General features: G+C 41.9%; 1 protein-coding gene across 2 annotated transcripts in view; it reads right to left on the bottom strand.

Annotated features, from left to right (window-relative positions):
* The window catches only part of PRMT3 (protein arginine methyltransferase 3), a 105626-nt gene that overhangs the window by 870 nt on the left and 79407 nt on the right, over window positions 1–25349 (bottom strand). For both annotated transcript variants that reach the window (XM_070761815.1, XM_070761823.1), the window contains exons 14-15: window positions 14507–14557; window positions 14221–14308 (exon numbers count right to left, since the gene is read on the bottom strand). In XM_070761815.1, coding sequence (XP_070617916.1) covers window positions 14221–14308; window positions 14507–14557 — 139 coding nt within the window. The remainder of the gene's footprint in view (window positions 1–14220; window positions 14309–14506; window positions 14558–25349) is intronic.

Genomic DNA, 25349 nt, shown 5'->3' with positions numbered 1-25349 from the left:
AACACAAATGCAAAGATTTTAAGTCCTTTAACTAAAAGTGTCTTTCTGTCAAGCAAACAGGTATTATTTGCTGATTTAAATCCCTCTTTCTTACAGCCTCTCTCCCCAAAGTCTACCCCAGAGAAGATGGAGGTAAAGTGGAAGGATAGCACAGGTTGAAAGGAATGCAAATTATTAAGGAACATTGCTAGTTTTTGCTGTAGTATTAGTAAATAAATGTTTTCATTTCTACTACAAATTATATGTTGTTCAATTCCCCAAAGTCTTTCAAAGACTTACAAATAAGTTAAAAATAAAATAAAAATAACAGGAAAACAAAATAACAATCTAACACTAAGAACAATAAATCTTGTCCATTACCACAATATTATTTTTATATTATATGGTGAAGTTCTGATGATTTTTGGTAATATTTATCCTGACTAGGTCTAATGATGTTAATATTATAGAAATAACATCCTGCTTTCCTACTTACTTACTTACTTACTTACTTACTTACTTACTTACTTACTTACTTACTTACTTACTTATTAATTACATTTGTATGCTGCCCTTCTCCGAAAACTCAGGGCGGCTTTGGATTTCATCTTAACCTGGATGACTCAATTATTGGAGGTAAATTTATTTAATTGTATTTGCATGGCCATCCTTGTCTATAAAGATTCTCACTCATGAAAAATATTTCTTTCCAAAAAAAGGTTCTTTCCAAAACTGGACTTTCTTGAGGGGTTTTTTTTCGTTAAAAATATTTCCTTTCAGTCAGAACTGAAAAAGGTCCTTGGATGGAAAGCGAAAAAGTTTTCAAGGAAAAATTATTATTTTTATTATTATTTATTAGATTTGTATGCTGCCCTTCTCCAAAGACTCGGGGCGGCTCACAGGATACAAAAACAACACAACGACAAATCTAATTAATTAAAAATTGCTACTAAAATCCCATATATATTAAAATCAGTCAGCCAATTAATTCACAACCACACATTACATCTCGTAAACAGGGGAAGGGGGCTTGATCTAATTGTCCCATGCCTGGTGACATAAATGAGTTTTGAGGCTCTTGCAAAAAGCGAGCAGGGTGGGGGCAGTGCGAATCTCTGGAGGAAGTTGATTCCAGAGGTGCGGGGCCACCATAGAGAAGGCTCTTCCCCTGGGGCCTGCCAGACAATATTGTCTAGCTGATGGGACCCGGAGAAGGCCAACTGGGAGTCATGCGGCAGAAGGCGGTCCGATAAGTAATCTGGTCCGATGCCATGTAGGGCTTTATAGGTCATCACCAACACCTTGAATTGTGTGCGGAAACCAATCGGCAACCAGTGCAGTCCGTGGAGTTTTGGAGAAACATTGGTGTATCTGGGAAGACCTATGACCGCTTGTGCAGCTGCATTCTGCAAAAAGCTCAGGAAAGTCCAGTTACCTTTTGGAAAAGAATCTTTGGGACATGGCTACCTTTCTTGTCAAAGTGACAATAAGCAATAAAAAGAATGAAAAGAGCAATATAAATATCCACAAAACACAATACATTTTTGTGATTAAGAAATATTCTCAAAACCAAATTTTCAAAATTCAATTATTATGATAAATAATCTTTATAACTAGAGAGATTAATTTTCTGTTATGTATATAACAAAACCTGATGACATTTACTTTTATCCACCCCAGAGTTCTTAAAGAACTCAGATCTGTCATTACTACCCCCCTGACTGATTTGTTTAACCAATCGTTGTTAACAGGAGAAGTTCCTGAGGATTGGAGAATGGCCAGTGTTGTGCCTATTCACAAGAAGGGCAGTAGAGAAGAAGCTGGTAACTACAGGCCAGTTAGCTTGACATCAGTTGTAGTTAAAATGATGGAGACTCTACTCAAAAAGAGGATAAATCAGCACCTAAAAAACAATAACTTATTGGACCCAAATCAGCATGGCTTTACTGAAGGCAAATCATGTCAGACTAATCTCATTGATTTCTTTGACTATGTCACAAAGGTGTTGGATGAAGGTGGTGCCGTGGATATTGCCTACTTGGACTTCAGCAAAGCCTTTGATACGGTTCCACATAAAGAGCTGATAGATAAATTAGTGAAGATTGGACTTAATCCCTGGATAGTTCAATGGATTTGCAGCTGGCTGAAGCGTAGACATCAGAGAGTTATTGTTAATGGCGAGTATTCTGAGCAGAGTCAGGTTACAAGCGGTGTGCCACAAGGGTCTGTTCTGGGTCCTATTCTTTTTAATATGTTTGTGAGTGACATAGGGGAAGGTTTGGTAGGGAAGGTTTGCCTATTTGCCGATGACTCTAAAGTGTGCAATAGGGTTGATATTCCTGGAGGCGTCTGTAATATGACAAATGATTTAGCTTTACTAGATAAATGGTCTAAGCAATGGAAACTGCAGTTTAATGTTTCCAAATGTAAAATAATGCACTTGGGGAAAAGGAATCCTCAATCTGAGTATTGTATTGGCAGTTCTGTGTTGGCAAATACTTCAAAAGAAAAGGATTTAGGGGTAGTGATTTCTGACAGTCTCAAAATGGGTGAACAGTGCAGTCAGGCGGTAGGGAAAGCAAGTAGGATGCTTGGCTGCATAGCTAGAGGTATAACAAGCAGGAAGAGGGAGATTATGATCCCACTATATAGAATGCTGGTGAGATCACATTTGGAATACTGTGTTCAGTTCTGGAGACCTCACCTACAAAAAGATATTGACAAAATTGAACGGGTCCAAAGACGGGCTACAAGAATGGTGGAAGGTCTTAAGCATAAAACGTATCAGGAAAGACTTAATGAACTCAATCTGTATAGTCTGGAGGACAGAAGGAAAAGGGGGGACATGATCGAAACATTTAAATATATTAAAGGGTTAAATAAGGTCCAGGAGGGAAGTGTTTTTAATAGGAAAGTGAACACAAGAACAAGGGGACACAATCTGAAGTTAGTTGGGGGAAAGATCAAAAGCAACATGAGAAAATATTATTTTACTGAAAGAGTAGTAGATCCTTGGAACAAACTTCCAGCAGATGTGGTAGATAAATCCACAGTAACTGAATTTAAACATGCCTGGGATAAACATATATCCATCCTAAGATAAAATACAGAAAATAGTATAAGGGCAGACTAGATGGACCATGAGGTCTTTTTCTGCCGTCAGACTTCTATGTTTCTATGTTTCTATGTTTAAAATATCCACAGCAAAAACAATTACAGGTTTAGTAACAGGTGAAATGTTTTTAATGGCACTGAAAAAAGTGACATGATCATTTGTCACACCTACGTGCTACTTTACCTTGTAGCATCACCATGATCACATGATCAAAATTCAGATACTTGGCAAATGACTCATACATATGACTTTTTCTGTGTCCTAAGATTATGTGATTATCTTTCGACAAGAAAATCAATGAGAAAGCCAGATTCACTTAACAACCATGTTACTAATTTATCAACGGCAGTCATTCACTTAAGAAGTGTGGCAAAAAAAGTTGTAAAATGGGGTAAGACTCAGTGAACAAATGTTTCACTCAATAGAAATTTTGGGCTCAGTTGTGGTCATAAATGAAAGACTACTTGGATTAGCTGAAAAATGCTAGTAGTTTTCTAAAATGCTTGCTAATGTAAAGCTGTACTTCTTCCCCAAATGATTTATCAGCACACAGTCTCACTTTAATTATGCAGAACAATCTAGAACTGAACACACTCAAAACCGTAGAAATGGTGATAGACTTTAGGAGAAACCCTTCCACCTCTCACAATACTAGACAACACAGTATCAACAGTAGAGACCTTCAAATTTCTAGGTTCTATCATATCACAAGATCTAAAATGGTCACCTAACATCAAAAACATCATCAAAAAAGCGCAACAAAGAATGTTCTTTCTGCGCCAGCTCAGGAAGCTCAAACTGCCCAAGGAGCTACTGATCCAGTTCTACAGAGGAATCATTGAGTCTGTCATCTGCACCTGTATAACTCTCTGGTTTGGTGCTGCAACCCAACAGGACCGACACAGACTTCAGAGGACAATCAGAACTGCAGAAAAAGCAATTGCTGCCAACCTGCCTTCCATTGAGGACCTGTATACTGCACAAGTCAAAAAGAGGGCGGGGAAAATATTTACTGACCCCTCACCAGTGTTCCCTCTAATTTTTTTTCGGGGTGGGCGGAAAAGTATAGTGTCTGAGCGGCAGTCCCTTTGGGACTGGGCGGCATATAAGAATAAATAAATAAATAAATAAATTTTTTTAAAAACCCAAATAAAGTAAGTGTGGGTGTGCGCTATCACACATGAGCGAGTTCTTGCATCCATAATTCTATCCTTTCTATGTCTCCCTCTTTCCTCCCTCCCTCTTTCCTTTCTATCTCTCCCTCCCTCCCTTTCCTCCATCCCTCTTTCCTTTCTATCTCTCCCTCCCTTTCCTCCCTCCCTCTTTCCTTTCTATCTCTCCCTCCCTCTTTCCTTTCTATCTCTCCCTCCCTTTCCTCCCTCTTTCCTTTCTATCTCTCCCTCCCTCTTTCCACCCTCCCTCTTTCCTTTGTATCTCTCCCTGCCTCTTTCCTCCCTCCCTCTTTTCTTTCTATCTCTCCCTCCTTCTTTCCTTTCTCTCTCTTTCCTTTCTATCTCTCCCTCCCTCTTTCCTTTCTATCTCTCCCTCCCTCCCTCTTTCCTTTCTATCTCTTCCTCCCTCTTTCCTTTCTATCTTTCCCCGCCTTTCTCCAAGCCCTTCCTTTTCCCTCCCCCTATCCTACTATCCCCCTCTCCCTCCTTTCTATCTCTCCCTCCCCCTTTCTCTCTGTCTCCCTTCATCTTTCTTTCCCCCTCTCTCTCCATCCCTCTTCCTTTCTCTCTTCCTTCCTTCCTTTTTTGCTCTTTCTCCCTCCCTCCTTCCCTCTGTCTTTCCCTCCTTCCCCCCTCTTTCTCTCTCCACCCTCTTCCTACCTGTTTAACGGTGGCCGGCTACGTCTTGATGTGGGCTGCCACCATCTTGTACTGGGATTGAGTGGCAGAGGGGACCCGGTGGTGGCGGGGAAGCCCCTGGCGCGGCGGCGGGAGACAAAGCGAAGCTTGTGCTTCGGGCACACTGGGGCAGAGTGGGCCGAGGCCGGGCCTGTCACCCCCGGGGGCAGGAGGCAGCCCCAGCGTGGCAGCGGGGGAGGAGAAGGCAAAGCCGGCTGCCCGGGTAAATGACGCATTTGAAAGCGCGCCCAGGGAAGTCTTTTACTGGGATTGGGTGGCGGAGGGGACCCACCGGCGGATAGCCCCCAGCGCGGCGGCGGGAGAGGAAGCAAAGCTTGTGCTTCGGCTACACCAGGGCGCGCTTTTCCTGCACCTCTTTCCTGGGCAGGGGGGGAGACGGCCACCTTCTCGCCCCCCCCCCCCCCGCCCAGGAAAGCAGCGAATTTGAAAAACACGCTGCTTTCCCGGAATGTCCGTCCATGTGGGGTTGGGCCGAATCCGCCGGCCATGCCGGCAGCCTGGTGTCTGTCCATGCGGGGGGGGGGGGGGGCAAACCCATCGGCCACACCGCCAGCTCGATGAGAAAGAGGGAATGAAGGAGGGAGAGAAAGAAAGAGAGCCCCCCCCGCACGGACAGACATCAGGCTGGCGGTGTGGCTGGCGGATTCATCCCCCCCGCACAGACGGACATCAGGCTAGCGGCGTGGCTGGCGGATTCATCCCCCCCCGCACAGACGGACATCAGGCTAGCGGCGTGGCTGGCGGATTCGCCCCCCCCCCCGCATGGACGGACATCAGGCTGGCGGATTCGCCCCCCACACACACACGGATGGACATCGGGCTGGCGGGCAGCCAGCTTTGCTGACCAGCATGCCTTCCCCTTGGCTCTGCCTCCCGCCGCTGCTGCGCAGCTCACCTCAGAAGCCTTGACACTTTGCTGGCCTGCACGATGCGGTGGCGGGAGACAAAGCGAAGCTTGTGCTTCAGGCACACTGGGGCAGAGTGGGCCGAGGCCGGGCCTGTCGCCCCCGGGGGCAGGAGGCAGCCCCAGCATGGCAGCGGGGGAGGAGAAGGCGAAGCCGGCTGCCCGGGTAAATGACGCGTTTGAAAGCGCGCCCAGGGAAGTCTTTTACTGGGATTGGGTGGCAGAGGGGACCCACCGGCGGGCAGCCCCCAGCGCGGCGGCGGGACAGGAAGCAAAACTTGTGCTTTGGCTACATCAGGGCGCGCTTTTCCTGCACCTCTTTCCTGGGCAGGGGGGGAGGCGGCCACCTTCTTGCCCCCCCCCCCCCCCGCCCAGGAAAGCAGCGAATTTGAAAAGCGCGCTGCTTTCCCGGAATGTCCGTCCGTGTGGGGTTGGGGCGAATCCGCCGGCCATGCCCGCAGCCTGATGTCCGTCCGTGCGGGGGGGGGGGGGTGAATCCATCTGCCAAACCGCCAGCTCGATGAGAAAGAGGGAATGAAGGAGGGAGAGAAAGAAAGAGAGCCCCCCCACACGGACAGATATCAGGCTGGCAGCGTGGCTGGCGGATTCGTCCCCCCCCCCCCCGCACGGACGGATATCAGGCTGGTGGTGTGGCTGGCGGATTCATCTCCCCCGCACGGACGGATATCAGGCTGGCAGCATGGCTGGTGGATTCGCCCCCCCACACACACATGGACGGGCATCAGGCTGGTGGGCAGCCAGCTTTGCTGACCGGCATGCCCTCCCCTTGGCTCTGCCTCCCGCTGCCGCCACGCAGCTCACCTCAGAAGCCTTGACGCTTTGCTGGCCTGCACGGCGCGGGGGAGGAGGCGGAGTAGGCCGATTCCGGGCCCGTCGCCCCCGATTCCAGGGGGCAGCTCCCAGCACAGCGGCTGGGGAGGAAGCCAACGCCTCCTCCGACGCCGAGGGGAAGCGGAAGGGCGTGGGAGGAGATGGGCGCGGCTGACGGCAGAGCCCAGGAAGCCGGGGTTTTCTCTCCCACCAACAGCTTGGGAGGGGCGGATCAGCTGTCTGTCGGGGAGAAACCCGCTGCGCGCCAGCTTGGAAAACTCTGGGCTGTCGTTAAAATTTGCCTGCGCTATAGCGCGCTGCGCAGCTTACAGGGAACTATGCCCCTCACATCCTGGACACAAACTGTTTCAACTCCTACCCTCAAAACGTTGCTACAGAGCACTGCACACCAAGACAACTAGACACAAGAACAGTTTCTTTCCGAACGCCATCACTCTACTAAACAAATAATTCCCTCAACACTGTCAGACTTTCTACTAAATCTGCACTTCTATTCTACTAGTTTTTCTCATCATTCCTATCACCCATTTCCTCCCATGTTGACTGTATGACTGTAACTTGTTGCTTATATCCTAAGATTTTTATTAATATTGCTTCTTCATTGCTTATTTGACCCCTATGACAAGCATTAAGTGTCGTACCACATGATTCTTGACAAATGTATATTTTATTTTATGTATCCTGAGAGCATATGCACCAAGACAAATTCCTTGTGTGTCCAATCACACTTGGCCAATAAAATTCTATTCTATTCTATTCTATTCATAAAGGGATATAAACCTGCTTTTTAAAGCAAATGGATCTGTGAAAACTAATGAGATTGTGAAATCTAGAAAATAACATTTCTGTAAGAACTGATGAGATTTTTCAATCAGAGTAAGCCCTCCGTTATTTACCGGTATTACCAAGCTAACTGCATTAAGTGACTCATAGACAATCAGCTTTATTCATTGTCACGAGGCAGATCTTTACCTTTCTCGCTCCAATGGGCTACATTAAACTTCCTTTTTGCGTCACCATTTCTGTTCCTGAACTAAAGCAATGGCTGGGCAATCAGAACAGGGAAGACGATCAGGCCAATTAATCAATGCCACAGGGAAATAAAATGACCGATGTGCTCTCAACAGCTTTGCTGTTCTACACAGTAGAGAGGATGCCTTCCAAGGCTGAGCTGCATCACCTCTGCTTAAGAAGAAGCAGGCGAGATACAAGTCATGCTGTAGTTTGATCCAGCCTGAATTCATTACCCTGCTCCTATGGAACTGACACTCTTCCGGCAGAGAGAAATCAAATCTGATTTGCCTTTAACAAATCTTCCAGAGAAGCATGTAATTATAATTACTATGTTTTTTCAATCCCTTGGAGGCCTGGCTCTACGGCTGAGCACATTACAGCAATCGTCATAGTTGGCTTTTTACTTCAATGGAAATGTTACAAAGAGACGTACTGCATGATCTTTACGGCAGCTAAGGGCTAAAAGTAATTATATTGCTCAACCGCAAGATGGGAAATTGTTCATAAGCTAATGAGATTAGTAGCAGTAGCCCTCCAGAAAGAAGCAAGTATAAATACGCCGTGTCTAGGACCACACAACATGTAAACTGGCTCATCACTAGTAAGCCATATGCTTGAGTTACCTGCTTTGCATGTTCTGTATTTCAAATTCAGTTTTGAAAGTGGTCTTAAATGTGCCCCTTGTTTCTATTATTTTAAATTTCAAATTAAAAGTGGCTATTTTTGAGTGTGTTAATGAAATTGATTAAAAAAACATTACCAATAATCTAGAAAGAAGGCTGTCTCGTATATGATTTTCATATTTTCTAGCAAAATAAATCTTACTATCCGTACACATATTTACATCATTGACTGCACACTTTTATTGATATAACTGAACTGAATTAAACTATCAAGAATGAAAGTAACCTTCAGTAAAATGCCCCCTTTAAAATATTTTGATTGCTCACGGTTACTCTTTACTATCTAAAAGTCTGGGTAGAAAACCACACAGCAAGACACCATAAGAACATAAAAGATGCATTTGTGCTTATTTTATTGCTAATAGAATTTGTTGGCATAAGGATTTTATTTTTCAGCTTAATTCAATACAAAGAATACACTGATAGAAAGTAGAAAAGAGACTGCCTCAGGGGAGGTACAGAATATATACTGTATTTTTCGCTCCATAAGATGCACCTGACCATAAGATGCACCTAGATTTAGGGAAAAAAATATTCTGAACTGGAGCCTGAGAGGACCACAACAGAAAAGAGAAGTGGTGGGAAATGACAAAGACAGAAGAGGCGGGGTTCAGCACTATAAAAGAACCCCACCGTTGTGGCTCAGCTGCTATTCCTCAAAGGACTGGCACCATGACTTTGGAGGGGAGGGAAGTACATCTCACAGAGCAAAAAAGATGGTATATATTGTCTGGGTGTATGCAAGCATTACACAAACACATATTGAGCTGAGGGAAAGTAGTCAAGTTTAGCATAAATTAGTATAAATAAATAAAACTATAGCAAATTCAGGCAATAGCTGTGTAGAATTGGTGGTGTGCATTGCTGTTATCTAAGATTCTACATTTTTTTTTTAAAAAAATGCCCTTTAAGAGAAATGTAGATTCACTTGTCTGTGAAATATAAGATGGGTCTTTCTTCACTGATTTAGCCCTGTAGCAAAATACTGAGAACAAATGAAACACGGTGGCAATGTTCTGTTGAACCTCATTCTGTACCACTGTCACATTCCAGAGCATCATTTGCCTCTTGACTCACTTCCTAGTAAGCATCATCAGCTATGCAAAATACATTTTGAAATGCATATTGCCTTGGCCACTTTAAAAAAAAAAGGAATGGAATGAGACTAACATTGGTGTTGATACAGAAAAGCAGTTTGAGGAAGGATATTTTACTTATGCCGATACATTTTCAGAAGGGCCTCTTTTAAGATTAAGAAGATTAAGATTTATTAGATTTGTATGCCACCCCTCTCCGAAGACTCAGGGCGGCTCACAACAACAATACAATACATGGAATACAAATCCATGAAGTTAAAAAACGAGATTTTAAACCCATAGATATTAAAAGCAATCATACTGCACAATCACACAATTCTCATATATTACAGTCAGGAAAACGATGGTGGTGGTGGAAGAGATAGTTATTCCCCCCATGCCTGGCGATATAGATAGGTCTTCAACATCTTGCAGAAGGCGGGAAGGGTAGGGGCAATTCGAATCTCTGGGGGGAGTTGATTCCAGAGGGCCGGGGCCACCACAGAGAAGGCACTTTGGCACTTTTCCTGCACACTCAAATGGACTGGTGATTTTACTAGATGCCCTTTCTAGTCAAAACCAAAATCTTTCAAATCAGAAAAGATGCATGGCATAATTATCATATTACATTAATGTCACAACTGGTTTGTGGAAACAATGAATAAAAAAACCATGAGCCCATGTTGTCTGAATTATTATTTTTTGCCTAAAGGAGGTATAACAAATGAGTAATTACTCTAAATAAATGCTCATGTAGAAATAGTATTCTCTTGTACCGCAAACAAACTGTATTACCTGATCCATACACTGGGTAAAAATCTGATTAACCATTAGCTTCTCTACATAGACTTACAGAATGTTATCACTTGCAAGGGGCCTCGTCGGTCATTGGGCCAAACTTCTGCCATTACAGGAAGTCTATTAACCCATTTTAACAGATGGCCATCAGCTCATTTGTAAACTTCTGGTGATGGAATCCACCACTGATCTAGAGAGACTGTTCAGAAATCCCATCTCAGTCCGAATCTGCTGTTACTGTCAACACACTAGGCTTGTGGTTTTAACAGAAAACATATATGCCCCCTTGTGCACAACAACTTTTAGTTACAGTGATCCCTCGAGTATCGCGAGGGTTACGTTCCAAGACCCCTCGCGATACTCGATTTTTCGCAATATAGTGGTGCGGAAGTAAAAACACCATCTGCGCATGCGCGCCCTTTTTCCATGGCCGCGCATGCGCAGATGGTGTTTTTACTTCCGCACCTGGGAAGACCCAGGGAAGGTTCCTTCCGCCGCCCAGCAGCTGATCTGCTCGGCAGCGCCGCCTACGCAAAGGGGAAACCCCGATCTTCAGCTCCTCGCTGCTGCTGCGCCCGCCGCTTGTCCGCCCGCCGCTTGTCTGCCGCCTGCCTGCCCGCCTGCCCGCCGCTCGGTGCACGAGAGAGGGAAAGTGAGAAAAAGAGGGAGAGCAAGAGGGGGAGAGATAGAGAAAGAGAGAGAAGGAAAGAAAGAAAGAGATGAGAAAGGAAGGAAGAGAGTGAGAGAGAGGAAGAAAGAGAGAGAGAGAAGAGTGGAGTATTTTTTAATTAATATTTTCTGAAAAATCGCGATATAGCATTTTGCGAAGATCGAGATCGCGAAAATCGAGGGATCGCTGTATTTGTAAACTGCTATGATATGTGTCTCCAAGCTAAGCATGTCTACCTTATTTAATTGCTTCCCATACAATCTGGCTGGTGGGCAGTTTTATCATCAAGATAGTTCTCTGAATCTGCACCAGTTTCCACATGTGTTTTTTAAATTATGGTGCCTTGATTACTAATCAAATCTCATTAGTAATAAAATGGGAGACTACCAGGAAACAGTAGAGTAGAGACTACCAGTAACAGTAGAGTAGAGTAATCCTGGGAAGAAGATAATGATAAACCACTTTCCTATCATTGAAAAATAAAGAAAGTATTCATCTAGGTCAGTGATGGCGGACTTATGGCAGAGCCATATCTGCTGGCAGCCAAGCCATTGCCCTAGCTGAGCTCTAACATGCATGTGTGTGCCAGCCATCTGATTTTTGGCTTGCACAGAGGCACAAGGAGGGTGGTTTTGGCTTCCAGAGAGTCTCCAAGGGGGTGGGAGAGGGTGTTTTACCCTACCCCGGCTCCAGGGAAGTCTTTGGAGCCTGGGGAGGGTGAAACGTGAGCCTAATGGGCCTACAAGAAGTTGGGAACCATGCTGTTTCCAGCCTCCAAAGGGCCTCCGGGGAGCAGGGGAAGCTCTTTTTGCCCTCCCCAGACATTGAATTATGGGTGCTACCGTTCTTTCGGCACCCGAGAGAAAAAAGGTTCACCATCACTGAACTAGGCACATTGAAGACATATATGTACATTAAAAATCTGGGGAACAGGTATAGGGAAATGGAGAAAGAAAAATAGGCAGATTTGTCGAAGTATTTATTTCAAATGCAGATTAACCAAGCATAGAGGGCAATTGAAGTATTTTCTTCTGTGATCTGGGCATAATCTTTTGGTTAATAAGACCCAAAATGGTGCTATCTCTTTAGCTACTGTAATATTCTTTGTCATATTTAGCTGGTGTCTCAGTGATATTCCTAACAACATCCCATACACACTTCTGCCAAAGCATGCTTCTCTAATCCTGTACTTATACATTTCATATTAATAGTCTTATTATTGTTATCAATAAACATCATCCTTTTAGGCTTTGCCCAATAGTTAACAAACTTCTAAACTGTGATTTTTTTTTTGTCCTCTATGATGTCAGCCAACCCTTGAAGTTTAGTAGCATCTTCAGCTCTGATTGGCATGCCTTCTATTCCATGCTATTTATAAAGATATAGAAAAGCATTAGTTTGAAGGCAGAATCTTGGGAATCCTATTCAATCACTACAGAATCATTTAATAAAAGGTGTGCTGGTTCAACCAACTGCAGAATCTACTGAGCCACATTACCCTCTAGCCCATATTCATCCATCTTGTTCTTAAAGAGTAAAAGCAGATATTTTGTCAAATGCTTTATTGAGATTATGATATTGCTATGTCCACAGTATTCCCATATATCCTCCCCACCTCCCGCGATTCCTTTTGAAATAAATGTTGTTTTCTGCAATATCTTTTCAAACACGTTATTTAGGTACGCTATTTGACGATCTATCAATATTTCTAGGCATTCAAATAACTATCATTTCATAGAGTCTCTTTATTGCCTTTTAAAAATACCTACCGTATTTTTCAGAATATAAGGTGCATCTCCCCCCTCCCCCCAAGTGTATTCTTAAACACCGAATACAGGCATTTTTGCTGTTCCAAAGCCCTGCCCCTGAATCCCATTTCTGCAAAAGATGGGCCAGTTTTTCGCAAAGATGGGGCAGGCAAAGATTCTGGAAAGCCTGCAGAAAGCTCCTGGGTACCGGGGGATGGCAAAAGTGCCATGTTTTTTTTGCAAAAAACGGCCCATTTTTTGCCCATTTTTTTACAATAATGAGGTTGGCAAAGGGTCTGGGAAGTCTGCAGAGAGCTCTTGGGGCCTGGAGGAAGGCAAAAGTGCCCCCATTTTTGTGAAAAAATGGGCAATAAATGGCCCATTGTTTGCAAAAATGCCTTCTAATTGCCCCATCTAGCATGACTGGAGGAGGAATTCTGGGAGTTGAAGTCCACAAGTTGAAGTCCACAAATATGTCAAGTTTGAAGTTTGTAAAAAGTGTACATGGTTGTAAAAAATATATGTTTGTAAAAAGTATTCTGCTACATTGGCATTTTGTTAAATGAGATATTACTACACCATTTGGTCCAGAATACTTTTTCCTTGTTTTCCACCTCTAATATCTAGGTGCATCTTATACTATGATGTGTCTTATACTCCGAAAAATACGGTAATCAGCTCTCTAAGCAGTTTCCAATATTGTAGTCAACAGTACTGTGGTCACTTCTTTCAAATGGCATGTAATTTGCAAGGCGCAGAAGTCTTAAATTCATGGAAAATAGATGGATTCTTACAGGTCAATGGGGAGCCTGACAATGTCACAGTTTATTAGTTTCCCTACATCATGTTAAGGATTTCCAAATGTCTCCCTTGCACTCCCTCCATTACTAGCCATGCATGTAGCTACTAGTAATTCCAAGCACTACTATCTGAATATGTGCATCTGTTTGTCTCCCATGTCCTATTTAAAGTGGTTCTGAAAAAGTATTTGCCAGTACTTGGCCAAATATGCCCTTTTTTTTTTTTGTCCTTTTCTCTGTCCCCATTCCCCATTCCTATTGTCAATGTGATATTAACTATTACGTTTGTAATAGTAATGTAAAAATGAATTCCTATGCATAAGTTGAAATTGCAGAGTTATAAAAAAGGATAATTGGTTGCTTTTTGTGCCTAGATGGATTAAGACATTTTTTTTTTTTTTTGCAATGATAAGGAAGTGATTTGTCATTATCTTCTACCCTGGATGTTATTTCAATTTTCCGAAGTAGCCTACAGTTTTCTGATATTCTCCCATTTTGTTACTAGCCAGTTTTGATCCTGCTCACACTTAGTAGGCTGAGTATTTCCACTTAAGATTCTTAAAAATTCTGGATCAGTGTTAAAATAAATTTCAGATATGCTACAAAGCAAAGAATAATGGAAATAGTGGTAGCACAGGGTTAAGCTTTTAAGATGAATGTGGATTTATTAACATTGCTGTGTTCTGAAATGACATGGCAAAAATATATACCTTCTTCAACAGAAATTGGTTTTTCCAGAAAAAACATTATTTGTTTCCAGTGAGTCTTGGTACAACAGGGACTAGTTGAAAGCAGGATCTGCAGTAACAAAATTCAGAGAACCCTGATAAAGTACAAGTCTAAATAACAAGCTTCATTAATTCATTACACAACCATACATGTTAAATGTTTGCAATACCAAATAAGCTTAATTCCAAACACCTTAAGGCAAAAAGCTGCCAACATATAAAATATATTTTACAATTAATTTTAAACATGAAACTATAGGATACTTACTTGTTTGTCACAATTCTTCTCAAAAAGCACATCAAAATATCCAGCAATTGCCTAAATTAAAAGGAAAAGAAAAAAGGAAATAATTTTTTTAGTTTACTAGACTCACTAAATAGGTTAAAGCCTATTACGCCCATTCCCGATAAGAGAAACCAGCCCACCATAATCCGTTAGACTTTAAAATGCTGAAAATGTAACACAGTGCCCTGCTTCCTTCACACTCCTGCTTTCAACGCTTATAAAGCACTTCTTTCAAATGCTTTTTTTACCTTTGTTGATGTGCCCTAGGATTGCTGGGCACCTTCTTCAAAATTACCTCAGATCAAATCACAGGAAAAATCAGGTCTCCTGTCCTGGTCAGTGACAACACAGTCCAAAACCAGGACTGAAATATGCATCGTTCTGACTTTGTATATGGAACTTCATAGACTCACAGAAAATATGGACATGAAAATGAATTGTGATTAGCTGATGATCTGGAGGAATGATCCATGCTTATGATTCCTATTTTTGTATCTGCCCTAATGGAATGGGATATATCTGAGACCTGTGCAACAATGAAAATCAGCTTAAGCATTAATAATAACAACAATAACGAGAGCAATCATGGGCTTTCCCAAATATGCCCATGTTACACCAACACTCCGCAGTCTGCATTGGTTGCCGATCAGTTTCCGGTCACAATTCAAAGTATTGGTGGCACCGGACCAGATTATCTCAGGGACCGCGTTCTGCTGCACGAATCCCAGCGACCAGTTAGGTCCCGCAGAGTGGGTCTTCTCCGGGTCCCGTCAACTAAACAATGCCGCTTGACGGGACCCAGGGGAAGAGCCTTCTCTGTGGCCCTCTGGAACCAATTCCCCCCAGAGATTAGAATTGCCTCCACCCTGCTTGCCTTTCGTAAGCTACTTAAAACCCACCTCTGCCGTCAGGCATGGGGGAATTGAGATTCCCTTTCCCCTAGGCCTTTACAATTTTATGCATGGTATGTCTGTATGTATATTTGGTTTTTTATATTAATGGGTTTTGAATCGTTTTTAGTATTGGATTATTATTGTACGCTGTTTTATGATTGCTTTTAGCCGCCCCGAGTCTTCGGAGAGGGGCGGCATATAAATCAAATGAATAAATAAATAAACAAACAAACAAACAACAACAACAACAATAATAATTTATTAGACTTGTATGCTGCCCATCTCCGAAGACTTGGAGCAGCATACAAGTCTAATAAATTACTTTGGTGGTGATTGAGGGGGAAATCTCGTAATGGTGGCAAGTGCAAAATGGTATGATATACTGTTGGATGAATCTTGTCCTACAATTCATAACAAAATAAAGAGCTTGTAATCAAGAAAGCAAGATAGAAAAGGCAAATTGTCGTATAATCAAGACATTGCGCTGGTTGATTCTCTAATTTTAAAAAGCAGCAGTCACATAAACTCAGCTTTACAGTGTAATATATGGTCACAAGAAGCAGGGAGAAATGCTCTCTTGCCTTCTTTCTTCCCTTGTCCATGTCACATCCTTCACCCCCTTTTATTTTTAGGCCTTTCTCTTTCACTTGATTTTACCTCCTCATCTACCCTCATGCATACTTCCCTTTTCTCCTCAAAAATAAAGCAGCAGAGAAACTCAAGTTTGAAAAGAAGCTGTTTTGCTCCACTCCCTGCTGTGAGAGGAAAAGCAAAATATTGTAGCTGTAAGTAAACCAAAATGACTGCTAACCACCAAGTCTAGGCACTAGGCTGATAGCTACAGGCCAACACAAATGGCTCCTATTATCTAAATTTCAAATTATTCAGCAACTTCTTTAAGAAGTCACAAAATCGCTTTCTCTATCTGTTCCTTTAGTCTCTCCTATGCTGTCAGCAATTCAAGATCAATCAGATGAGGAGAATAAAGTCATGCATTCTAAAACTGTTTTTATTACAGTAACAGAATCTTGCAAATACAAACGCTCCTTCCTCCTATCTTTAAGGGAATTAGAGAAGATCAAGGCAGATGCTTTCTCAAATTACATTTCTGTCTTCTTTTTTTAAAGAAATCTCCTTTCCTCAAGGTTATTCTTACAACTCATTATGTATACTTTTTGGCAGACGAAGAATAATGCCCACATCCCAGAAATACTTGAATTTGAAAAGAAAGGTGGTTGTTCATGGAGAAATAGCTATTGAAAACCCTATACTGTATTATTATATTCCACAATCAGGCCTGAACCATTTATCAGCACAATTTCAATGTTAACCTATGGGGGGAAAGTGGCTCTGACTCAACCTTATAAAGACTAAATTGTTTGGGGTTTTTGGAACCCCATAGGTTGATGATGTGGCATCTTTGACTCTTGACAGGGTAGCACTTCTGTAGACAACTAGACACAAGAACAGTTTTTCCCGAACGCCATCACTCTGCTAAACAAATAATACCCTCAACACTATCAAACTATTTACTGTCTGCACTACTAGTAGTTTTTTCTCATCATTCCTATCACCCATTTCCTCCCACTAATGACTGTATGACTGTAACTTGTTGCTTGTATCCTTAAGTTTTTTTTTTAATATTGTTTCCTCATTGCTTATTTGACCCATGTAATCATTAAGTGTTGTACCTCATGATTCTTGACACATGTATCTTTTCTTTTATGTACACTGAGAGCATATGCCCCAATGACAAATTCCTTGTGTGCCCAATCACACTTGGCCAATAAAGAATTGTATTGTATTGTTTTGCATTGCATTGCATTCTATTCTATTCTATTCTATTCTATTCTATACAGAGCTGGTGAACAATCTGCAGATTTTCCTGGAATTGCAGCTCCCAGTCAAAGAGGTGGCAGCTATCATTAGGGGAGCCTTTGTACAAAAATACCTTGAGCATCAATGGTGCCCATTCCTAGTCTGGGCGGCCTTGCTCATAGGAACTCATGACTTGGTCGCTTGGTCTCTCCAGATTCCTAAGAGGTCAGTAAGGGGCATACATAAGCGCACTATAGTGCCTTCCGTCCCCTGTCCTATAGTCTCTCCTACATCTCGTATTTCTTCTCTACCATATCCTCTATAAACTTCATTGTGTATTATTGTGTATTGGACAAAATAAATAAACAAACAAATTTGTAGCTGGACTACTACAGTGCACATCTTGTTGATCTTAAAGGCCAAGTTTCAACTGCAATGGAATACAGCGGCATGTGCTGCTGGGTGCCCCTTGGGTTGCCCATTATCACATCACTGTTGTGAGAGCTGCCAGTTTTTCCCCCAGATGCAGTTTGCCACCTCTTTAAGGTAGATCTGATTAGGAACCAAAAGTCATGCAGGCTAATACTGATTTAAATATAAGGTTACAGTTAACAGATCTTCTAAATCTGATAATGCTTCCCCCACACCCCCAAGAATAGTTTGTGTGAACTAGAATAGAAGAACATAATAACTGAGTTGGAAGGGACCTTGCAGTAAACTCTACATCACTTCAGAATGGTTATCAAACATCTTAAAAATTTCCAGTGTTGGAGCTTTAATAACTTTTGGAGGCAAGTTGTTCCACTGATTAATTCTAACTGTTGGCAAATCACTCCTTAGTTCTAAGTTGCTTCTCTTCTTGATTAGTTTCCACCCATTGTTTCTTGTCCTACCCTCAGGTGCTTTGGAGAATAGCCTGACTCCATCTTCTTTTGTGGCAACCCCTGAGATATTGGAACATTTTGAGAAAGGTGGATCTCTACTTCCCATAAATTGGGAAAGAAATAAATCGCTAAATCGTTAAATTATATGGCAATGGTGCAAGAAGAGATTAAGGCCACTAACCAATAAAAGATAAAGGCAAAACCTGAACTCAAAACATGAAATAATGGATCAAAGACACAAAAGGTTCCCAATCTTTTGTTTCCTAATCTTCAGCGGTGCACAGCAGCATTTATATATCATGCAATTGCAGCTTCCAAAATACAGTTAGGTCTTCATATTAAGGACAGGAAAGAAAACAAACTCACATAATCCAAACAAGCTTCAATCCCTCTTGACAAAGGCTTAGGAGAAGAGCCATGTCTTCAGGGTGCTTCAAAATATCAGAAGCGTGGGATCTAGGAAGCACAATTTTTCTGCAGTTGACCCTACCAGTTGCCCCTGGTATCCAGTAGGTCAAGCATTTTGCTTTCGGGAATGGCATTAAGTGTTAGCTTTTCCTCCAGGCTTTGGGATAAGGTAGGTTGGAGCCTGGAAATCACATCATTCAATGAATTACAGATTGCTGGTGAGGTGCCAGGTATTTTGTTTTTACTGTCTTTGGATTTTATAAATGTGAACCACCCAGATCTGGGTTTCATAAGATAAACGGCCATATAAGTCAAAAGCATATATACTCATTGCTCATCCAAGGCCAATAATACACAGTTGCACCTAGCTAATCACACACAAAAAGGAAAAGTGGCATATCTATTTATATAAATGTATCTGGAAGTCAAATATTCCAAGACAGTTTCAAACAGATTTAGTAAACAAAAACTGTTTAAAAATGTGATTTTTATCTTTCCCCCCTTCTCATCCCAGATAATGATAAAGTTGGGGTGGCACAGCAGGTAGAGTGCAGTACTGCAGGCCACTGAAGCTGACTGTAGATCTGTAGGTCACCGGTTCAAATCTCATCACCGGCTCAAGGTTAACTCAGCCTTCCATCCTTTCCAAGTTGGGTAAAATGAGGACCCGGATTGTGGGGGCAATAGGCTGGCTCTGTTAAAAAGTGCTGTTGCTTACACGTTGTAAACTGCCCTGAGTCTAAGGAGAAGGGCGGCATAAAAATCAAATAAATTAAATAAATAAATAATGGAATGTATTTTCTACACTCTGTGTAGAGAGAGTAGCAAAACTTTTAGATTGGATTGTACCTTTTTCTGCAGAAAACTAGATGCCAAATATAGTTACAAATCACTAATGAATACAGGAATTAATTCAAGCAGGTAAGCATAAATAGTAATAGAAGGCTTAATATACTGTAGCTTGTGTCGTGTCCTATAAAACTTTCAGGCTGGGAATTTAATGGTTTAGTCATTCAGTTTTCTTTTACCAAAGAGAAAAGTTTAACCTTAAAGTAAGTACTGAGAAAAGTTTAACAACTCATGTCTACAAATTGGAATGTTACCTGCATTGCACAGATTGATCCTTAACCTGAATCACAAGAAAGGTTAGTAAGAAATAATTTGCTAGAGTTCATGTAGGAGAAAGCACTGTATTCTAGCACTAGCCATTTTGAGGGTTTGATAACAAACATTTAAATTTGCCTCTGACACCAGAAATCACTGTACTCTTATAATGAGTTTCACAGTATTTTAAGAGTTGGCTAGGTTCAATTTTCTATCTGCTGCATTTTAATTAATTGATTGATTAACTGACTGATAGATACTGCTTAGCAATGACAGTAAGCAGTTTACAGAATTGAAATATAATTGCATCAATTGGCATGTCCATGGTACAAATACAAAGTCATGTTTCCTGGTTTCAACCTTTTTTCCTATAGTACTCCAACAATGGGTACTACAAGCAGGTTCTCCCAGTTAAGTGTCTTATTCAAGTCAACTTCTGATTGGAGAAGGCAACTCCCAAATTACCTAGCTTTCAACCCATGAAGGATCTCTGAATATTTATAATCAAGTTCCATAAGGCAGGTGCACACTGAGTTCACCCTTCTCCGGGTCCCGTCGACTAAACAATGTCGTTTGGCGGGTCCCAGGGGAAGAGCCTTCTCTGTGGCGGCCTCGACTCTCTGGAACCAGCTCCCCCTGGAGATTAGAACTGCCCCCACCCTCCTTGCCTTCTGTAAACTCCTTAAAACCCACCTTTGCCGCCAGGCATGGGGGAATTGAGATATCTCCCCCAGGCCTATACAATTTATGTATGGTGTGTTTGTATACATGTTTGATTAATAATAGGTTTTTTAAAATGTTTTTTTTTATTATTAGATTTGTTATGAATTGTTCTATTGCTGTTGTGAGCCACCCCGAGTGTACGGAGAGGGGCGGCATACAAATCTAATAAATAAATAAATAAAGAAATCGAATCTAGAGGTAATGGTGACAAGTTTCACTATAGCTATGCATTTATTTTAAATGTTGGATTCTTCTGCAATTTTGACTCAAGACATCCTTGATGTTCAATATTACTTCTTCCTCAGTAAAGATTAAGTCATGAGTTCATCTGTATGACTTAATGTCCTACAGCAGTGATGGCGAACCTATGGCATGGTTGCCACAGGTGGCACACGGAGCTATATCTGCCAGCATGCAAGCCATTGCCCTAGCTCAGATCCAGCACACATTGCACACCGGCTTGCTGATTTTCGGCTCACACATAGGCTCTGAAAAGGCATTTTTGGGTTAAGGGGGTCTTCAGTGGAGGGGTGTTTTTGCCCTCCCCAGGCTCCAGGAAAGCCCCTGGAGCCTGGGGAGGGTGAAAAATGGGCCTACCAGTCCCACCAGAAATTGTGAAACTGGCTGTTTCTGGCCTCCAGAGGGCCTCTGGGGGTGCAGGGGAGGCAATTTTTGCCCTCCCTAGGCATTAAATTATGGATGTGGGCACTCATGCAGGTGTGATAATATGTGCACACAAGCTTTCGGCACCCGAGGGAAAAAAGGTTCGCCATCACTGTCCTATAGCATTCTGAACTTAATTTTATTTTAGTAATTGCCTAATTAACATTGGTAGATACATTTCCCAAAAAGCACCACATGGTAGAATTTATCATTTCATTATTTCAGTGGCAAGTTATTTTTGAAAAGCCAAAAGTAATAAAATGAGTTACTTTTAATGTGTTAGTTTTGAACTTTTAAGAATATGATTTAAGGTTTATACAAACAATATTTCTCTTTATCTTTCCCCTTAAAATACTAAGGCCAACCTAATAATATACGGTAGTTTAAAGCAAAGGGGATTAAAGAAAATAATTACTAAAAGAACAAAACCTGATTCTTCAAATTCCATTATTCTAATCTAAGCAGTTAGTCCACAGCAACCTTAGCATCATGGCTCCATGGAACAGATGATTACATAACAGGTGGTCAATTGTCAATATCAGAAATATCAAGCGGGTCTTGGCCACATAGTATTTCTAAATTACAATGCTGTGAGCTGCCAAAAATGCAATTGTACATGACAATTGTTCCAAACAGAGGTTGATCTTTTTCAGAAGGATTGTTCAGCAGCTCTAACATGGTAATGGTTTCCTGAGAAGGATTAATATGAGAAAGAAACACTTTGCTCCTGGCAGGAATGATTGTTTCTTCTCTTCCCACTTCTAGAGACTCAATTAAACCCACAAAAAACTTCGAGGGCATACAGTAATCTATTCCTCTGTGTATCACTGCCTGCAGCTTTGAAGGATTTTGCAAGTAGGAGAGATTCTATTTTCTTTCTTTGTTTAGGATTGCTCTCTAATGGCTTTAAAAGGAAAATCTGTCCTAAAGTAATCGTTATTTTTTTTTATGTGTACGTAATTTTCTATTTTCTATTAATCTGTTTGAATTTGTGCATTCCATTTTAGAAAGAATTTCAAGAACTTCTGCAATCAAGATTTGAAACATTTAGTCAGAGAGCAAATATCCTCATATGATACAGCCAAACGTGACTAAACTGTATTATTAAAAATCAAGAATCGCTAATAGGCCATTAAACCCTATTTAAATCCAGAATTGGAAATGTTTGAAGAATTATCTGCAGGACTAACAAAAAAGAGAACATAAGAGCTGGCTTACCATTATGCGGTATTTCTTTGGTTTTGACAAATAAACTATCCTTACCACTGCCTCACTTTCTCTATCTCTGCAGTTCATCTTTGACAGCAGATCTATAGATACTCAGATGAGTACTCACAACAAATTCTAAGATACGTGTAACAATTTATTAAAAAATATTGAAGAGTGCCCCACTAGGAAATCACAAAATGAATAGAACAGGATTGGTTATAGAGAACTGAAACCCTGACTTGACATGCATTTTGAAAGGCTATTTTATGTTGACAGACATTGTGACCAAATAAATTATTCTGCCTTCTGTTCTGAGCATTTCCAAGTCAAAGACAGTGTGGGCGATGAAGGGAGCTATTTGAAATAAAAGCAAGCAGAAGAGAATAAAATAGGTTAATGAGATGTAAAAATGCACAAAAACGCTGAATTTCTCCTGGTCATAAACCAAGTCATCTGTACGAGGGGAAAAATGAAGAGCACCAGAGCTGCAAATGTAATCATTAAGCTGGCATTCAGACCAGTGAAATTAATGCACAAGCGAAATGTAGGTTAAGTTAGTTGCCTTAATCTAGAGATCCTTCCAAAGGATATAGACAGCATGTACATAATAAACATCAGCAACCTTAATGTTGCCAAATCAGAGCTGCAAAACAATAATAGGAGGGGAAGAGGGGGGAGTTGTTATAATGTTTTGTATCTGCCTAATTATTTTCAGCATTCAGAATTCTTATTCACTCTATTTTTACAGAGGGACGTGTTTTATTTAAAAAGCACTGCAAAAATAAGCATTAAAAGAACAGTGAGCATGCGATTTATTTATTTCAACTTTATTTCAATTTATTTATCTTCAGCTGGGATGCCACCAGTCTCCAAATTTGCTCAGCTGTTAACCTGCACTTAAAGACTTATGGTTGAAGATAAATCAAATCATGGGGTAATATTACCGCCACTTCATTTACTTGAATTCTCTCCTTCAGAAAAGAAAACAATTTGCCCAGATTATATATCATTCATTGGTTTATACAGCAGCCTCTGAAAGCAGATAATCTAACCAGCTCACTTAGGCGAAGGGAAATTAAAAGTTACCATCATCACTATCGGTTGCAAGGAGCAATTTATCATTTTTTATTCCTCATTGGTATCATGCTCCAACAGCACGCAGCTAGAGCAGATACAATTAGGCAGCTGGCCACAGAAGTAGGACGATAATGTGCTTTTGATGGAGTTTATTCAACCATGGAGATGACATGCTTGTAACGCAGGCAGGAGAGAGGGAGAATGAAACAATCATACGTTTCTGCAGCAGAAATACTACTTAAGCATTTAAAACAGTACTCCTTCAATTAAAACAATTCAGAACATGGATATAACTGAGTGATATTTTTTCTCAAGGGGAGGATCAAAGAAAAATGTATTTTGGTTATTTGTAATGCTCATGTTCATTAACTACCTCTAAAATACAAAACAAAGCAAAACTAAAAGCCCAGAACACTGTAAGAGAATAATATCTGGGGTATTATTAACTGGACCTCATACAAATGCTTTTTTAATAAAACCTTAAAATAAAATTTGGATGTCACATTATCTCTCATATACTGACAACGTTTTGTTTTCTACTCCCTCTTATTGATTTCTTACATGCGTGGTGGGTTCCACTTACCTTCACCACCAGTTCACATTGTGATGTTTCGCATGCGCATCCCCTCATGAAATTTCACTTCTGCACATGCTCAGAAGGTGGATTTCACCCGAAACACAGCTGAGGAGCTGATCAGCTGTGCTTTGAGCGAAGAAATATTTATTTTATTTCTATTTATTTTATTTTTCAAATTTATAGGCCGCCCTTCTCCTGATGGACTCAGGGCGGCGTACAACAATAAAATGACTACAAAAATTTAAAACATGTTCCAAAGCACATGTAATAAAAATGAATACAAAATTTAAAACCCAATATAAAACAAGCATACAACCATCACTCATTCATACTACAATATTAACTCGGGGGTGGGTGGGATTGCTTTTTTCAAAGCAGAGAATGAGGAGAAGCCATTCAAACACAGGAAAATTCAGCAAAAATCGAGAAAAAAGATGGTGGCTCATATGGACCGGCACCAACAGAACAGGATCTGTGATGCCAAAATTATGTCACTAGTGGGTTGCTATTGGGTCAGGTGATCTGTCTGAACCAGGAAGAACCCACTTCTGCTTACATAATGAAGTTGTATAGAATAATATAGGTAAACAAACAGTAGGGAAATGTAGCCACAAGCAAAACAATGTGAAACTGTTGAGATCTGGCATATGCAATTAGCTTCTTGATTACCTAGTTCTGAATCTCAGCAGTCTAATGCTACAAATGTGTAGCAAACATATCAAAGCATACTGTACATAAGGATCTATTGTCTAGTCCAGCGTTTCCCAACCGGTGTGCCACGGCACACTAGTGTGCCGCGAGACACAGGCAGGTGTGCCGCCAAGCTCCCCGCCCGATCTGCCCCCTCTCCTCCGCCGCCGCCCCCTGCCTTGGGGCGCGACTTCTCTCGCGGCCGCAGCGGCTGCAGCTTCAGCTCCTCGGGACGAAAGCGCTCCCAGCCCTCTCTCGCAGCCCCCTGGCTGGGAGCGCTTTCGCTGCGAGAGAGGGCTTTCTCCATCTGTTTCGGGAATGCACGCCCCGCCCCTCTCGCGCGCGCGCCGCTCTCCTTTTCTCTCAGCTCTCCCTGGCTTCGCTTCTCAATCCCTCCCTCCTTCCATCTTTCCTTCCCCTCAGCCGTTCTGTCTGGGGGTCTCCCGCTCTTCCCTTCCCCGCCTCCCAGGCTTTGCCTTTGCCACCCCCACCCTTTTTTGGTTGACAAGGAGTCCTTTGCCGCATCCCGCAGTTCGCACTCGGCTCGAGGCCGCTTTCCCTGGCTGCGCTCGGAACCGACAGGGCGCTGCTCTTTCTCTCTCTCACTCTCTCCCGTGAGGCGGGGGAAGGGGGAAAAAAGCAAAAAAAACCTTCTTGCAGCGTGCCCGCGCTCGTCCCTTCAGCAGTGAGGGAGGGAAGTCAGAGGGCGAGGGAGCGAGCCAGCGCTCTTGTCCTCGGTGCCCTCTGCAGCCTGCCTTCCTTCTTCTTTGCCCCCGCTG

Source organism: Erythrolamprus reginae, chromosome 1, assembly GCF_031021105.1.
Source record: "Erythrolamprus reginae isolate rEryReg1 chromosome 1, rEryReg1.hap1, whole genome shotgun sequence".
Taxonomy (NCBI): Eukaryota; Metazoa; Chordata; class Lepidosauria; order Squamata; family Dipsadidae; genus Erythrolamprus; species Erythrolamprus reginae.
Note: the sequence above shows the minus strand (reverse complement) of the source record. Positions and strands in the feature narration are given on the sequence as shown.